This window comes from Aricia agestis, chromosome 13 (genome assembly GCF_905147365.1).
Source record: "Aricia agestis chromosome 13, ilAriAges1.1, whole genome shotgun sequence".
Taxonomy (NCBI): domain Eukaryota; kingdom Metazoa; phylum Arthropoda; class Insecta; order Lepidoptera; family Lycaenidae; genus Aricia; species Aricia agestis.
Window position 1 is genome coordinate 1078349 of NC_056418.1, and position 19503 is coordinate 1097851.

The 19503-nt window shown below is 38.8% G+C and overlaps 1 protein-coding gene across 2 annotated transcripts; it reads right to left on the minus strand.

Annotated features, from left to right (window-relative positions):
• Window positions 1-10598: 10598 nt before the first annotated feature.
• On the minus strand, window positions 10599-19173 carry LOC121732889 (formin-like protein 20). 2 transcript variants are annotated; one of them, XM_042122910.1, is made up of 5 exons: window positions 18632-19173; window positions 17308-17425; window positions 16833-17094; window positions 11606-11821; window positions 10599-11216 (listed from the first exon to the last, which is right to left on the minus strand). In XM_042122910.1, exons 1-5 carry the CDS (start codon window positions 18705-18707, stop codon window positions 11061-11063), a joined length of 828 nt encoding a protein of 275 aa, XP_041978844.1. In that variant the 5' UTR covers window positions 18708-19173; the 3' UTR covers window positions 10599-11060. The 2 variants fall into 2 exon arrangements, with proteins under 2 accessions (XP_041978844.1, XP_041978843.1); XM_042122909.1 differs by lacking the exon at window positions 18632-19173 and having other exon boundaries at window positions 17308-17770.
• Between the last annotated feature and the right edge of the window lie 330 nt (window positions 19174-19503).

A 19503-nucleotide genomic window follows, 5' to 3' on the forward strand; every position in this document is an offset into this window, starting at 1 on the left:
TATTAAAGATTTAAAATATAATGTAATAAGATTTTTGTTGATGTAAAACTATAATACCAGTTAATAGTTGTTTTTAATATTTATGTTAATGATTATTATAAAAAGTTCCATATTATGGGCTTTGAGCAAGACATAGATAATTTAAAATCTATTTGTATTTGTGTGTTAAATCATATTTTATTCGAATCCATATATTTAGTTCTAATATAATTCGGTGTTATCCTTGTACATATTTCAATATTATTGTCTATGCCTTCTTCTGTTGTTGTCTCTGGAAAAATGTAATGTCTGCTCTGTACGCTGTGTGAAATGTTACCGCTAGTCACTTACATTTACCCTCGCGTTTATTTTAAGACTATTATTTATTTCCTTTCAATGACATTTTGTAGAAAAGTGATTATGGCAACAATCATATTTCGTGTTGCCAGCTCACATAGTTTATTCTAGTTTGTTATTCAATTTATTAAGATAGCTCGCATTGTATTTTTTTGTTGTTTTGCATGGCAATCCAGGTTTTATGTGTTGCCATCGTTCAAAAATATTTGTTAGGATTAGTTGAATAACTATAAAATTATTATTTTAAAAAATGACTTGTTTTCGATAGTTATTATAAATTAAGTCTTTGTCTTTGTACAAGTGCACGCACCAACCTCGACACATTCCGATGACGAAGTGGAGACCATGTGACCATGAGACGAAGACATCTCCAAGGTCTTAAATACCACCCCTAAGACCCACTTCAATGTTGTCATGGGAGATTTTAATTCCAAAGTAGGAGTACGAGCTAGCGGTGAATCTTGGGACAGCACGGTGTTGGGATTCTAAACCGCAGGGGGCAAATGCTGGTCAGCTTTCTCGAAAAAGAGGGGCTCTTCTTGATGAATTCCTTCTTCAAAAAGAAGCCCCAAAGAAAGTGGACATGGCGAAGCCCTGACTCTGTGGTAAGGAACGAGATAGATTTCATCATTACGGATCGGAAGTATATATTTAGGGATGTCTCTGTGATCAATAGGTTCAATACCGGTAGCGATCACCGACTACTGCGAGGATCCTTGAGTGTATGCTTCAAACTCGAAAGAGCCCATATGCTGAGGTCTACTCTCCGACCCAACTTCCAACAATCCGTCGCTGACACCCAGAAATTTCAGTTACAACTGAGAAATAGGTTCGACGCTCTTAACATCTCGGAAACTACAATGGAAGTTGACGAGGCTTTAAATGCAATTGTGGAGAGCATACGGTTCGAAGGTGAAAGGTTTTGCAGGCCCAAGCATGCGGGCAGGAAATCCAAACTTTCGGATGAGACACTCAAACTTATGAGGGAACGGAGGGAAAACACGGAATCGGGTTCGTCAGATGTAAAACTTCTCTCGAGGCGAATACGGAAACTTATACGTAGAGATCTTCGCCGCTCGAATACGCTGGAAATCACGGAAGCGATTGAGCGGAATAGAGGGTCTAAAGTTTTCGTAAGGCGCCTCGGGAGGAGTCATCTGACGAAGGTGAAGAATATCTGTGGCCAAATCGTTTCCTCACGAGGGGGGGTTCTGTCCGAGATCGAGGATTTCTATAGCCGCTTGTATGCTTCACATGCTTCGCAACCTGATCCTCGTGATGACGACCCGCGTGCCAAACTCACCCGGCATCTTTCTGGCGAGCTTCCTGACGTCAGTATAGGCGAAATCGGATTGGCTCTGAAACAACTTAAAGGAGGAAAGGCCCCGGGGAGGTACGGAATTACGATCGAACTTCTCTGAGCGGGAGGCGAACCCGTCTTGAGAGAGCTTCGTAGTCTTTAATTTTGTCCTTCAACGGGGAGTTTCCCCCGATGAGTGGCTTAAAAGCGAGGTGGTTCTCTTTTTTAAGAAGGGCGATAACACCCTTCTTAATTATAGACCCATCTCGCTTTTGAGTCACATATATAAGTTGTTTTCTAGGATCATTACGAATCGCCTATCCAATAAACTTGACGAATGCCAGCCACCGGAGCAGGCTGGGTTTCGCAGAGGCTTTAGCACCATAGACCATATTCTCACCTTAAGGCAAGTTGTACAAAAGTCACATGAGTACAGGCAGCCATTGTGCCTTGCCTTTGTGGACTATGAGAAGGCTTTTGACTCTGTTGAGACCTGGGCTGTTCTGAAAGCCCTGCAACGATGTCAAGTCGATTGGCGTTACGTCGAAGTTTTGAAAGTTCTATATAATGCCGCGTCTATGTCCGTCCGAGTACCCTGTACACGGACGGCCACAACAAGGCCAATCTATTTGCATCGAGGAGTGAGACAGGGGGATATTATTTCCCCGAAACTGTTCACAAATGCGTTAGAGGACGCCTTCAAGACCCTAAACTGGAAAGGACGTGGCATAAACGTTAATGGCAAGTACCTCTCACACCTTCGTTTCGCTGACGATATCGTCATATTGGCAGCATCGTTGGAGGACTTGCAGGAAATATTGAACGACGGGATGAACTTGGACAAGACGAAAGTCATGTTCAACGAACATGTTCTCCCGAGACCGGTTGCAGTTAACGGTGTCTTTCTCGAAGTCGTAACGGAATATGTCTATTTGGGGCACATACTGCAGGTAGGTAGGTAGACATAACTTCGAGAGAGAAACCGATAGGAGGATACAGTTGGGTTGGGCAGCATTCAGGAAGCTAAGCCACATTCTCACGTCGCATATTCTGCAGAGCTTGAAGACGAAAGTCTTCGATCAATGCGTGCTTCCCGTTATGACCTACGGGGCGGAAACCTGGCCTTTTACAGCGGGGCTAGCTCGTAAGTTTTCCGTCGCTCAGCGTGCTATGGAACGCGCTATGCTCGGAGTTTCTTTGGCGGATAAGCTTCGAAATGAAACAATTCGTCAAAGAACTAAAGTCACCGACATAGTGCAGAGAATCAGTACGCTGAAGTGGAACTGGGCTGGTCACGTAACTCGAAGAACAGACGATCGCTGGAGTAAACTTACTCTGGAATGGAGACCAAGGCTGGGAAATCGGGGTGTAGGTCGACCTCCAACTAGGTGGGACGACGATCTCCGCTTAGTTGCAGGCCCATGTTGGATGCGAGTAGCAGGAGATCGGTCATCTTGGCGTTCATTGAGAGAGGCCTATGTCCAGCAGTGGACGACTATAGGCTGATATGATGATGAAGTCTTTGTCGTATATTTGAAACATCGAAGATGGCTTTACATTAAAATAAAATAACATCACTTTTATTTTTAAACCCAGACACTTCAAAATGTATGCCGATTATGCGAAATAAAAAAATATAATGAAGTATTGCAAGTGCTCTTTGCATGGAAATACGATGGTAGAGTATAAATATACAATTTTATTTTGAATTTTTATCAAAAAGGATGATTATGATTGTAATTATTGCAGCTTTATATTATAATATTGACATTCCTTTTATTATTTTGCTTGTTATGTTAGTTTAAAATATTGCAATGATTCTTGATATACGTAAACCAAATTTGGAGCATTTATTGAAAAAAATTATCGATTAATTATTATAATTTATATTTATTTTACTCTATTAGTACTTAAAGTTATGAAATAAACAAATAAGCACGAAGTTTTAAATGTATTCATTTTAAACCTATAATATCATGAGCCGACTAGAAACAACAACCTTCCGGAGAAAAAACGATCACAGCCGCTTCCAATGTGATTATTAAGAGGATACACCAGGGGCTAGAGAAATGACAAAAGTACGTGTAATATCTATAGCTGTCTCCCTTACCTCAAGCTTATACCGCAGAACGCGATAGAGACAACTGCAGAAAATCAACGATTCGTTGTCCCCTGATTCCTTCTCCAAAACTTAACCGATTTAAGTAATTTTAAAGAAATTAAAAATTAAAAGAAAGGTTTGAGCTGTGTTCCTATGTTTTTTTTTTGTATAATCTAGCCAAAGCTGTTTTCTGGATATTTGAACACAGCGGAAAATCTGGCCATTTTTTTGGGTTTTTGAACGTTCATATCTTATTTAATAATTAAATTATGAAAAAAAGGAAACATAGGGACATTGTATTAGTGGCCGTAGATATTCAGGAAAAAAATTGTAACTGTAGAGTTACAATTTTTTAGCATTATCTAGGGAGGAAACAGGGGACAACGTTTGTATGGAAAAAAGGGCGGTGTGGACTCCTCTTAAATAGATGACGCCCGCAACTCCGATCCGCCAAAATTTGTTTATTGCGCAGGAAAGATACATTTTTCGAGATAAAAAGTTTCCTATGTCCTTTCCCGGGACTCAAAGTACCCTTATACCTCTCAAATTGGGCCTATCTGTCTGTCTGTTAGTGTCTAAACACACTATGCCGAATTTCTGCGGCGGAAGTTCGGCTTGATTCCGCCTGCAATGTATTTTAATTTACCGATAACACACTATGCCGAAATTCCGTCGCGTTATATTGTATGCGATTGACATTGCTGACGTAATCATGCGGAATTTCCGCCGCGGAACTTCGGCATAGTGTGTTTAGATACACACCCTGGTCACGCCCAATTCCCAAACCGCTAAGCCGATTTGGCTGAGAATTGGCATGGGGATAGGATACTATTTAGTCGCGAAAAATTTACGGTTTCTGCGCGATAAAAGATTTTCTGCGTAACGAAGTTGCGTGCATCAGCTAGCTTGTAAATATTTTTCTGCTGTCGTTCGTAAATATTTTTCTACCGTCTTTACATCAGCAGGAAAAATGAGTATTAGGTAGTTTCTGTAGTTAAAATTGCTAACCGTTGTTTAATTTAACATAATAAGTAAAATGTAGATTGAAGAAAAAACAAATCTTATAAGCGTACTGCGTAAATCAACACCAAGTATCACATTGAAGGTATATATTATAAGCGTCTTTTACAGTTCGTTACAAATTATTAATAATGAAGTTACAATATAAAAATAATTCTACTAACATTAACAAATAAATATAATGACTAGAATTCATAATTTCTTGAACTTTTTAATCAAACTAGATAATAATATTTTGATTTAGTTTTGTAGACGTATAAAGGCCCAATCACACAAACTTCTGTTAGTGTTAAACGCTTTGACAATTTTCTTTCTTATTGGTAATGAGGGATTTTCCTATTTTTTTAAATTGATTGTCAAACAGTTTCAATTTTAGTAACTAGATGGCGTATAGGTAGACAACTATCGGTAATACCAGGGAATACCATCAATAATTGCTACAGAACAGGGCAAAAGAATGTAAAACTTGATACATTTCAACTTGAAAAAGACGCAATAATATTCCAATGAATAGGATAATAAATTTATTATAACGATGTTTTAGCTAAAATTCACGGACGAAATAGCCCTATTCACACCAAATGTTACAGGAATTATACATTTTGGTTTTGACAACATCTTACCTGCACTTGTGCAAGATAACGGATATTTAATGGCTAATATTTTACCAATAATGAATATCAAAGACCCAAAAACCACAATTTGGGAAAAAATAATAAAAACCACACCAACAATAAAAAGTAGAAAATGTTTAAAAGTGACATGCCCGCCAAAACTCTTTCAGTTGTCAAGTTTCAGTTTGACAAGTTTTTATTATGTCAGCGTGTTCCTAAACTATTACCAGTATACTGGCCTAATCGCTTAGGCCAATGATCGCTTAGGTTTAAGATATTTTAATTTATGTCACACTTGACAGTACATTGATATTTTTTGGAAATACAACCCAATGTGATGCCAACCTGCAGATAATTTCAGATCGGTGAGGAACCAATAGAAAATGTAAAAGTGTCTATCCTTACGCCATCTAGTTAAGATTGTTAAAATGAAAATTAAAAAATATAAATGAAAATCCCTCATTGAACGACCCTTAAAAAATAGAAACATCGCTGAAAGAATGACTCTGATAGCTTAAAAATTCACTAAGATATGACAAATCAAACATTTCATAAAATAGACCTGCCCGAAACGCTCCATACAAAGTGCTACGAAAGACTGACGTCACTCTTTCGTAGTTTGTATGCATCGGGAGAGAACTTTGTTCGATAGGTATATTAAATATTGCGTTTAATAAAGTGGTTTTAAGACAAAAGTTGCTTTTAATTGCATAAGTTATCGAATGGTATACAAATATTAAGAAATATAATTGAAAAAAAAATCGACTTGATAATCCAACTTTGAAGGCGCATAACAAAAAAAAAATACAAATGCTATCGAGCTGAAATTTTGGGAACACTTATTTTTTACCGTGATTTCTTTATTTTATTAACAAAATTCGCTAATATTTGACCTTGTCATCATCCCTATTATCATCTCTTTCATAGATACGAAAAACGAAAGAGATTAATCAACGTTTAACTTTAACATACGTTTGTGAAATTGGACCCTTTTGTGTCAGTGTAACAAAAAAAATTTTTCTATTAACCTAGTAAGTTAAAAATTATATATTTTTTTACATTGGAAACTCAACAATACGCCACAGAGGACGGCTCGTTTCCTTACTGTAAGTCCTCCATTGTGTAAATTACATCAAGCATAGTTCGCATCTAAAACTGCTTTATGTTCGGACAGCTTTAGGTGCTTAACAGGGACCATCCATAAATTCGTCACACTATTTTCATGATTTTTAGAACCGCTCCCCATATCATAGTGCGATGTCACAAATTTGGAATTTTACATTTAAAAATTATAAGCACCTAAAAATTCGAGTCGACCCTCTCCCTTTAGGTGTGACTTACTTTATGGACGGCCCCACAGCAATATTATAATTTTTCAATAATTTTCTTTCTACATTTTGTCCCGCATACCAATCATTCGAATACATAACTGATAAGAGATAACGATAATAACACAGAAATGGAAGAATAATTTTAGCCTTTTCCAATTTCATAACATATCGAATTTTTGTTTGTCATGTTCGGGCCACACTAACGTCAAACGCCGTTAATTATCGCGTTGTTGGACGTTAGCCGTAGGTGTAGCCACAATTTAACGCGATAATTTTCAACGGCGTTTACAATGCCGTTTGCCGTTTGACGATAGCTCTAGTGGCGGTACATCAAAGAGATTAACGCGAGAATTAATGCGATGAAGCGGCCAAACTACGTATCGTCACTTTGCGTTGAGAGCCCGACGGGATCACACGTGTTGGCTTAGACTTGTTTGCATTTAAATCGCACGTTTTTTTAATTTAAATACGTACTTTGGTAATGGAGTCTTCACTCCACTCTAGTTTCTCCTAATGAGAAAGTAATTGCTTTTTTTTTTGAGATTTTGCAAACCGAACCATGTTTGTGGGATCTGAAACTCAAAAGTTACAAGAATCGTGGAATGTAAAGTGATGCTTGATGACGAATAATAGAATTATTACCTTTTGAAGCAATGAATTAACATTATAAAAAGATAAAAGCGACTTCAAAATTGTACGTAATTTAGAATTAAATCGCCCTACCTCCAAAATTACTGAACCAATTTTGATGCAACTTGCAGTATTCCGTAAGTTATATCTAGTATATATCTAGTACAACAAAAAAAGATTAACTGAAATCGCAATGGTAGTTTCAGAGATATGCGAACACAAACATAAAAACATACATACATACATACCTACTTACATACATAAATACCTACACTTTTGAAATATTTTGGCACATTTGTTCAGACGCTGATATACGAAAATTAGGCAGTTCTGGAATGTTACATACATACGCGTCGAATTGATAACCTCCTTTTTATGAAGTCGGTTAAGTAAAATCAACGCCGTTTTCAACACCGTTTACAACGCCGTTGGGCATTAAACGTTGACCGTTCAAGTGTAGCCACCCACTTTAACGCGTTAAAATTATCGCAATAATTGTCGCGTTGTTGGGCTTTGACGTTAAACGTTAGTGTGGCCCGAACATTAAAGAAGAAAAGATTTTTTCCTACCTATAGTAACTGGCCAAATTGTGCGTGCCGTTACAGAGGAATTTCAACATTTGCAACAAATCAACATACTTACATAAAAAATAAAAAAATATTGACTAGAGGTAATTATATATATAATTTTTAGTATTTACTGCTTATCTGCATAGGGAAGCGACCAACGCGAGCTAAAACATAACTATAGTCTAATCGCGTTAAGTTGAAAGTGTGATATGAGCTTTAATGTCAAAATTGACAGTACCGACTGGACTGAATAAATCACGTCATTGGTGATGATGGTCGCTTTAAACTTAACGTGAACAAAGTTCTTAAAGTTTTTGAAATCAGCTGCCTTACTCCCGACAGAATCAGAAACGAATTAGCTCGATCTCAACGCTTTTGATACTCTTGACAGCTATACTAGCGCACGATCGTGCTGCGGCTCAATTTGAAACTAATCAGACTCGTAAATCAAATTCGTATCAGGGTCCGTACCACGAAACGGTTTTGAGACTCAAACAATCGGACGAGAATGCCACGTTCTGCTCTAACAACGTCATTTCACGTTTGTTAGAGTAAGACGCAACATTCTCGTACGATTGTTTGAGTCTCAAAACCGTTTCGTGGTACGGGCCCAGGTTTCGGGGGTGAGACTGCCGAACGCGTTTGACATTAGTTTGATATTTCATGATAACGACACTTTTTAGAATACTACCGCGTCGAAACCAGAAACTGCATTATTATTTTTGAACTAAGATAACAGAATAGAGGTATAAAATAGTGTTGTTACTTTGTTTCGCTCGCGTTTCGGCCGCTCTGTAGCAGTCAGGGCGACACGTTGACAGTCAGGGTACACTAATCCTACGTCTATACATGAACACCATTTATTATATACAACTTTTATATCTAAACATTACAATTAATAGCTCTGGCCTGATGGATACATACAGAGGAGTGCAGCAGAAAGAATTTTACTAAGGCATTCCAAAACCAACTTTAAAATTATGTATTTGAGTGTTATATAATGCTCAAACCTAACTCGTCCTCGAAGATACACAAGTATATATTATAATTATTATACTTTATCTGTACTTTTAAAGTAAATATTTGAGTGCCTTAGTAATCCTCCGCTGCGCTTCTGTCAGTCGACCCAGGGCTATAGGCGTCGCGTCTGTGTGGGTTTTTATTTTTAATCGTTTCTTAAAAATATCATGCCATGACTGTCATATACTCTAACAACGAGAGAGTCAATACGACATTAAGGGCCTGTTTCACCGCTTCCTGATAAGGCTATCCACTACCTACTTAATTTGACAGATGGAGTATGGAAAATCTGTCAAATAACCCTATCGGGCACCTTATCAGGAAGCGGTGAAACAGGCCACTAATATTTTTATAATCCACGGTTAACTCTAACCCAGACTGGCGCGAGTGGGCCAGTTTCATAAATTACATTTCATATAAATACCTTCCTTGTTATCTAGTATTTAATAATAATAAATTATAGTATTTAACATTTTAGCCAATCCTCTATAAGCCGCATCTGACTGTATGATCGCTCTGAAAAAATCTTTGGTGGAGTGAGCAGCGGACAGAATATTAGATACGATTAACATTGACTTAAAAAGTTACATAACCGGACGAAATACATACGTCCGCCATCTTCCCATAAATACATTTCTCTGATCGTACTTTGCTGATCCTTAATTTTTACACGGCCTATACAAATTAATGATTCTTTATGTTTTCATCAGTCAGGCTTTTTTTTGAGCCATATTCTACCACCAAATATTGGAATGTACATTTAAAACACATATTTTTACATTTTTATAAACTTCGTTATATTCTTCATACTGAAGTTATATTTAATTTTAACACAATAAATAACAACATATCTATATAAATAACATTCACTATGCTATACGGACATTATTTTTTGGAGAAAATTCGACCAAACGGTTTTGTGCGAAACTCGCTTAGTAAAGAAAGAGACTGAATAAAAGTCTACATATTAGTATGCATATATAATAATTAATAATTTCTACAATCTACATAATATATAATTAATTCGCGGAGCCATAGAGTTCCGTACATTCACCAATCGTTTTTTGTCTTTGTTACTCGTGCGCAATATCGTGCGCGAATGAAAGAGACAGATAGAGATGGGTCAATGTACTTTTAGGTGTTTTTTTTAAATAATATGTAGACTTTAATTCTGTCTTCAATAGGTCAATTAAGTGCGTTACATAAATAAGATAATAGTAGTACACAAATCTAGGTATTCTATAAGGCTGTCTACGCCTAGTGCTAATTTAAAAGTGGCACACAGATAGTTTGGTACTTATAGTAGAGATATTGGTCCATTTCACACATCACTCGATTATGGAATGTAGATTTAAATGACGGTAGATTCAAAAATTTGTTTCTGGTGAAGTCACTCATTCGTTCAAAGTTTTATCAAGATGACAGAATTTCACACAGGGCCCCCGCTACCATATGTGCAATGTGTGCAATGCACACGGGCGCCATCTCTAGGGGCGCCAAATCGCCATCTTTAGGGGCACCAAAACCAAGGACCCAAAAAGGGGTGCCAAAATCTTTTTTTTTTGCACTCAGGCGCCAGTAGCCCTTACAGGGGCCCTGATTTCACAACCAGACTCAGTTACTAAGCCAATTTTTTTCAGGTTTTGAATGAATAATGCTTGATCTTTTTCTGTAGTTTGTATTTTTTATGAATTAATGAAACACTTGCCGGATCTTCGCAGTACGCGTACTTAAGAGTGAGCGAGATGCCTATACCACGTTCATACATAAATAGGAGTGAGTGAAACACACATACTAGTCGCATCAAGGAGTGAGCAAGACGTAAATACCGCGCTCATAATCGTAATTCAAGTACCATTGTAGAAGTGAAACGCACATACACACTAGTGCATGAGTGAGTGAGACGTTACCGCGCTTATACTCGTAAACATAGTATCAGTAGGAGTAAAACGCACACACGCATCCGAGAGTGAGATGCACGTACACACTAGCACAAAAGTGAGCGAGACGCATATACCGTGCTCATACTCATAAACCAATATAGTATCAGTGAAACGCACATACGCATTAGAGTGAGACGCACATACACACAGGAGTGAGCGGGGACGCTTATATGATGAACTCCTGCGGGGCGGGGCGTTAGCTGAGCGCGGAGTAGGCGGGGGGCGGGGGCGACGGGGCGGGCAGCAGCACCGCGATGTGGTAGGGCGGGGGGGAGCCGCCCCCCTCCGTGCTCACTGTCGCCGGCTCCTCGCGCGGCATCGGGATGAGAGAGATGTTCTCGGGCTCTTGCGGCTGAGGGTAGGAAAAAAGTTTTCTTTAGATACGATGATTAAATAGTTTAGTTCAGTCAGATTAAAGTATTTTTATAACGGGGATAATTAACTTTTCTGCCCAGAAGAGATAAGAATACTTTGTTGTAACTTATGACGTCACATCTGATCTCTCTCGCAAATAAATTGCTCAGTAGTGATAGTTACATTAAAGTCATCGTCGTTTATTTCTATTTTTATGAAATCAAAATAACGCTTTCATTGGCAAAGAACGGAAGCTGTAATAAACGTCTTCAAAGTTAAAAGTGACAAATAGTTACACTGAGCACACGGACAGCAACAATTTCTATTTTAAGGTATATTTATACAATTCACAGTTTCATAAAATATCAATAATCAATAATCACTCACCGGTCTCTGCGGGGGCGGAGCGGGTTGTGGGGGCGGAGCCGTGTCGACGGGGCGGCGTCGCGCGGTGGACGACACACGCTCGGGCGGCGCGGGGGGCGGGGCGGGGCGCGCGCGGCACAGCGACAGCGCGCATCCCACGCCGCACACGCACGCCACCGCCGCGCACACCACGCCCGCCTCGCCGCTGCTGTTGTTGTTGTTTCCGCCGCGCATTACCTGATAATAGAGGTTTATATTCAAGGCCAAGGCCACACTTGTGACGTCACATCGGTAACAATCTACATTGCTGTGCAATGGTTGTTTCAGCGATGTGCCAAGCCATAACACTGCGCTACGACGCATCGTAAGAATATACAATGTTTGTTTTTGCGATACGCGCCGCGGCACAGTTTTGTAGCTTGGCCCAAAGATGGCCAGAAAGCAAAATAAATCGACCGAAGGCCGTTAATGGTTAAGGTTGTTATCGAACAGCGGATGGATGAGGGCTACGGCTCAATTCAACCCAAGATCGGAATGGGTAAATGGGCTCGGTTCCCGCTGTGTCTAATCTAGGCCTTAGGGTCTTTTCGAGTTTAAAAGTTAAAGACTTCGAGTTGCATTTGGTGCAACTTAACTTAGCTTTAAACCTTGAGACATATAGTCCGTCAAGAAAGTGAAGAAATTAAAAAGTGGCAACATCCCTTTTTCTTAGATTGATTTGAAAGGGATGACACTACGATGTTGCTACTACGATTTGACAGACAGACTATATTATACAAAACGAAAAAAAAAATTGACGGCTTTTATCCCGGCCGCACATTGTCCGAAATTTCTGATAGGTACGAAACAGTTGAACGTCCGCGCTGTATCTAAAGCGGATCCTAACTTAGCTAGGATCCTAGCTTTCTAAATGTTATTCCACTTGACTAAATTTTTTAGAATCCTAGCTAGGACGTCCTAGCTAGGATAAGTGGAATAAGCGCTTTACATTTTGTACTGAGCCGAGTGAGCTCGAACTCGCCGGAAGGATATTTCGGATAGTGTGCGGGGTGGCGGTCCGGCGAAATTCAACTGTTTCTGATCAGAATTCGGACAATGTGCGGCCGGGCTTAAAGTCAGCACATTTCTGTCTCTGATCTCTGAACATCACTAGCTATTAACTTATGAATAAAGTCGACTCGGCACTTTTAAACGCTACGTGTGAATGAGAACTACTTGCCACTCACAAGTTGAACGCTCAAAGCGTTTGGCCTTGGGGATATTATATTCGGTATAAAATTATAAATCTAGCCACTTGAACGGATTAGCTACACTCTCAAAGCCACTTCGCCAGATTTTGCTTGTAGGTTTTTCTACAATATGGGGGGTGCAGGAAGTACCTATGGAGTATGGACACTATCAGATCCTATGAACATTGTAGGTACCTATAAGTACTTACTTCACAGAATCTCAGAATACAGATAGAAAGGCTGAATTTTTAAATGTTTGCAGCTAATGGAAATACCGTTGACGTGGGAGAGCCATGCTTCGGCACGAATGGGCCGGCTCGACCGGAGAAATACCACGTCCTCACAGAAAACCGGCGTGAAACAGCGCTTCCGCTGTGTTTCGCCGAGTGAGTGAGTTTACCGGAGGCCCAATCCCCTACCCTTTTCCTTTCCCTACCCTCCCCTATTTCCTTCCGTACCCTCCCCTATTCCCTTCCGTACCCTCCCCTAATCCCTTCCCTACCCTCCCCTATTACCCCTTAAAAGGCCGGCAACGCACCTGCAGCTCTTCTGATGCTGCGAGTGTCCATGGGCGACGGAAGTTGCTTTCCATCAGGTGACCCGTTTGCTCGTTTGCCCCCTTATTTCATAAAAAAAAAAAAAAAAAAACCTATATGATCTAAGTTTTATTATGAGCTGCAGAAATCTGGGTGACACCGGTATCTCGGTGATAAGGATGATGGAGTCGCGTGGAGTAGGTACGGTGGGAAAAAAACGATTTCAGAATAGGTAAGTCCCAACTCCCAACGATTTTTTGAAGCTCTTCCCAGGCCACGGTAAAATGCTGGTGTGAAATTGTGAAGATTATTACTCAAGACGCAGATGTCGAAAACAGGAAGTTTAATCAGGAACAGATTATATAATTTCACACATGGCCGCGACACTGCCGCACGAGTGGGTCGAGACTCGAGAAGCCGTACGATGTAAGCCGATTGTCACATTCAAAGTAACGTGGTCTCAAATTTAGAGATGTGTTTACAATGACGTAACAATATCGTGTACCATAAAAAGTACCAATAAGCAAATAAAAAAAAATTTACCACACCACCGCCCGAATAATTTATTGTGGTAAGTCATGACTCATGTATGTAGCACGGTAAATAAAGTTAATAATACATAATTTTATTTTAGATGTTTACCCAATAAGGGTAAAGTTATACAATATTATGTCGTCATTCTTGCTCTTCTGATTACAGTCTGTGGTCGGGCTACCGGTAATCGTTGCGTTCAATTAGTGCGCAACTTTTTTGTCCAGGTTATAATCCTGGATTTTAAAATCATTTTAGTATACAATATACATACTGTGTACTTAAATGATTTTAAAATATTTTTAGTGAGCAAGGAGTGCTTAACACCAACGTAATAATAATAAGAATTGTTAAAGCCTGGCCTTTAACATGACAAGAGCCAGAAGCGAGAGATTGCTATTTCTTTTTATCAGGCGCTCCTTATATTAATAGCATCACCTGCACCCACGGACGTAAAAAAGTACGGACGTAACCTTGTCTAATCACGAGTGAAGCCTAGTTATGGCCGCCCGTGTAGGACGTGTGCGTGATATGAGGGTTGCCATATAAATCATACATTTGTAAAATTTCCCTACTTTTTTTTGTAAACTCAGACAAGTTAAATGTTATTTTTTATACTTAAACATATTTTTATGTTTTTTCGCTTCAGAAATGTAAGCGGTTGTTAAAGATGTCATAATGAAAATATTATTTTTATGACACTATAGATAGAAAAAAAAACACAATATATTACGTACTTACAGAGAAGTATATTATTTTCATAACATTATTAGTAATAATGATTATGTACAAACATTTACAATAATAAAATTATTACTAGCTATTTGACCGAGCTTTGCTCGGTTTTCGATAAAACACGAATAAAATGACATTTTCTAAAAATAATTCCTAGCTAGACAGATTTATCGCCCCCGAAACCTATATAAGAAACCTGTATACGAAAAGATATAAGATACTTAAGTCCCGTAACCCGTTTCATCAAACAATCAAGTAATGTTAAATAAATAATGGCTTGTTAAATCAGTTAACGGCCTGTTAGAGCTATCGAGAGTTCTACCATGCGCTAACGTCAAATCAAATCACCTAACATGGTGTTAAATTTATTCCTGGTCTAGAGGTCCATTCAATATTTTCATTCCTACTAGGTCTCAATGACGCTCGGGTGACTACACCAATAGCACCTTCCCTCCCCTACTACTGAAGGAAATCTAAGACAACAATTTTATCTATGGACGCTTCACACCACGTCAGTCTGACCCCGTGCTAAGTACCTGAAGGACTTGTGTTACGGGTACCAGACAACGGAAATATATTTAATACTGTTATACTATACATATATTTAAGATTTTTATTATATGATACACATATTTAATACACACCCATGACCCAGGAACTTTGAAAACTTTTTGTTCCGTCGGCAGGATTCGAACCCGCGACCCCCGGCTTGAGCCACCGACAGCCCACCCACTGAGCCACAGAGGTCGTCAAACAACAATTATATCCACTTTTGTAAATTAAGAAATTAATAGGGGTGTAGACTATTTTTAGGAAATATATTTATTTTACAGATGTACCATCAAGGAAGTTGATTCCTATGCAATTGACAGACCAACGTTATTTGGTCGAATACTTATGTCAATTCAATGTTAATTGTGATCTGTCGGCTGGGTTTGACGTAACGCAACCAAACTACTTATGTCCCCAATTTGCATAGGAATCAACTTCTCTGATAGTACATAAGTATTTTGTCACACCTAAAAATATGTATAAAAAATAAATACACTCTTATTTCAATTTAAAAAATCACTTACTCAATATAAAAAATATTATAAAGTTATTAAGTAAAATATGTCCATTTTCGGTAATTCTATATTACAAACTCTAAAAAAAACAATAATTTGTATTAGATTTCGTTTACTGTCTACACCCCTATTATTGTATTCCTGCCTAATTACTGGTCAATACTCGTAGTATGCTAAATACTTACATGACACTAATAAAAGACAATAAATTTAAAATTTTCCCCGGTTTGGGGAAAATTTCCCCACTTTGTTATGGACATTACTGACCTGTTGAAGTTGAAGTAATATTTACATTATTTTATCAAAATACTTTAAAAATATGTTATCTTACCTATGAAATATTATTCCTTGATGTTTTTTGTGTAAGGTTGTATTGTTCTTGCACCATTTTACAACACAAGATGGCATATTTATTTTTATTTATGAATGACAAAGACGTGTCACCGCGATGCAGTCTAATTGCGTAATGGCAGTACGATCGGCTTATTACAGTGCGAGTGTTTGTGCAAGATGTGTACATATGATCGCCTGGGCTTATTAAGGGTGCTTCACTCATTTCTTAATGGCGATCCGTCCGTATTTTTTTTACGTCCGTGCCTGCACCTGGATAAATTAAATGCGCACCAATAAAAGCAACCACTACCGGCAGCAGACCGCTCAGACTCTAACCAGTAGGCCTACTAAGAAACCGTTTTGAGACTCAAACAATCGGACGAGAATGCCGCGTCCTGCTCTAACAACGTCATTTCACGTTTGTTAAGGTGGGACGCAACATTCTCATACCTACGATTGTTTGAGTCTTAAAAATAGTTTCATGGTACGGGCCCAGAAGACCAAGAATGACGACATATCACAAAATCAGCCGACCCTGAAATACTTTCTCGAAAACGTTGCTACCTCACATCCCATACTAATGGTGTCTAAAGAATCGTAATCGTCATGACATCCCCGTAGTAGCAGCTAATTAAAAATTAATATCTAGACAGGGTTCCGCCTGGCGCCTACTTCGACAGCACCAGTGCTCAATTTATATTTTTTATGAGAGAAGTCAGAAGACCACTTTATTTCCGCCTCCCCCTAGGACGCTGCCGCCCCAAGGCAGGTGGCCTATAACGGCCTATTTATAAATCCGGGGCTGATCGGCACTCACCTGCCGATCGAAGTAATATTTAGCGCCCCCCAGGAACACCGTCGCCAGAGCAAACGAGACGAGCATCCCGAACTTGAGGTGGGGCGCCAACATGGGCGAGTGGTGGAGCCCCAGGGCTGCGGTCCGGAGCAGGGTATCGGGGGTGACACTGCGGGCGGCGGCCAGGCTGGCGATGGTGGGCTGCTGCGGCTGCGGGATCTCCACGTAGAGGCTGTCGGTGTTCTGACGTCTGGAAGAGTGGACGGGCGGCATCGGTGGAGGTCTGCGAACGTGAGGTTACGGTTACGTTCGAAGGATTTCGGTTCCAACGTTTGGCATGTCAGAGAAATACCGAGAGACGATGAAATGCAGCTCTGGATTTAATATTCATGTATAGGTAGTATAGGTCATGGGCCATGGCCTATGGGCATGCCGCATGGAGGAGTACATAATACGGCTGATGCAGCAGCCATTACGAGTTACGACTATGACTCACCCATAACTCCTGTTGGTCCTGGGCCGGCGCGGCGGGTCGACGGGCTGAAAGCGGTGCACGGGGGCCGCCATGCCCTTGCGGCCCGCCGCACACACCCGCCCGCGCCCGCGACCCACCCCTGCAACACCTTTGTATGTAGACCCATTGAGAGTGGCACGAGAGATCTTGTAGATAGACCCATTGAGAGCACCCTGAGAGTACTTGTACATAGACCCATTGACAGCAGCAGCATAGTTAGACCGAGAGTGCTTGTTCAGAGAACTGTTGGTCCATGAATCCGGCTGAATCATTGTGACTGATGAGAGGTACTCGCCAGCTTATATCTTCACTTTAATTTGTGAAGTTTGGACTGCTTGCATCAGTATTTGATTTAAATACAGATTACTAAGCAAAAGCTAGCAATGCACTGAGTTCTGTGGTTCTCCATGGTCGATACCAACTTACTTGCATGCAATCCATTATACTTTCTAGTTCTATTCCACACACCTAACATTATTATGAATACTATAAATTCTCATTTAAATAAAAGAATATGAAAATTCTTTAGAGATTTTAATACACATTTAAATTTTAAGTATTAATAATAATTAATAAACAATATTTAACTTTATTTAAAACTATTATTGTTTAATTTTATTTTTATAATGACACAGTATTCATCCAAAGTCAGTACCGGCACTAACATAAGTGGCATTGGAAATCCCATTACCTAATGCACGAGGGTGGGGAAGTAAGACACGGAAACATAATTAGATTACTTTAGCATAAGTATGGCATTTCAATTGTGAATCTGATGACGGCTCTATACAAAATAGGAGGTATATTGTGTTTGTATCATATTGATTATGTAAAAAAAAACAAATGAGCAAATATTATGCGCTCATTAGTTCAGTAAAATAATACCTATACATTGCATTGTAAGAAGTAAATAAAATATGTACTGAAGAAGAATTGTTGAATGTAATAATATTTAAACAAAATTCAATTTTTAAATTAATGTTCCCAAGAACTAACTCACTATTGACCCTTCAATTGTGGAAAAACGAGACACAATAGAATTTCTATTGTGTCTCGGTCACCGTGACCGTATGGGGCTTGATGAATTAATATATTAATAACTCGAGCAATTCATTTATCATTAAGATGAATAATTAGTCTTTCAAAGTAGGTAAATGGATTTAAATTTTATTAAAATAAAATAAATACTTAACAATAATATTAAAGAAATAGTTTAACTAAGTACTTAGGCTCAAATGAATTCCATTAAGAGTGCCCATGGTAAATTACCCAAGTATTGTTTTCAGAAATTGAGTGATCAACTTACCAGCTGATAGAGAGGATGGTACTCGATGGCGACCGCTGTAAGAGCACTGGCTACGTTTATCTATCCAGAAATGCATTTGTGATCTATTGCAAGGGACCTCACCACATGTAAACAATCACGAAAAATTTATTAAGCTGTAAGCACGTCATCCTCGAAAGCGTAAACCATTGAAACTCAGGAAATATAAAGAATAATACAGTTCATGTTTTACACAAAGGGAGAGAATAAAATATATACTCATACGAAGTTATAACATATGAAAACAGAATTTTATTATCACTATCTACCTAGTAGAAGAGTTTAATTATTAAACTCATTTGAGCATTTTGCAAGGTTTTGATGAGGTTTTTAATTATAATAATTAAAAAATGCACTGTAACTTGACAGCCATTTCTGGGCGGCGGCGGCGCGGGTGCGCGAAAAAGCAAAACAATCCGAATCGAACTGCCAAATGCCAAAATATGTCTTGAACTGTTTCAATAAAAATCAATAATTTTAGCACAGACACTTTGATGCCTTCGGTAATACGACAGGAATATTTTATGAAGAGTTTATTACGAACATGCGATTGATCTAAATTATGCAAAATATATTTTTATTTACAATTTACAGATACTATGCAAATATGTACTATACTTTGGAAAATAAATACAAACGATGTTTTGAATTTACCGCCAGAGGTTTGGCCAGAGAGTTGACATTTCCGGAAAATTCTCGTTACTTCCTTTGTCGTTTAGAAATTAGTAAAAAATAGATCAAAATATAATATGAATTTAAAATTTTGGAATTGTAGATCCATAATATTATTCATTTATGAGCTAAATAAAGAGTAAAGCCTAAATTATACTTAGCTAAATTATCTTAATATTAAA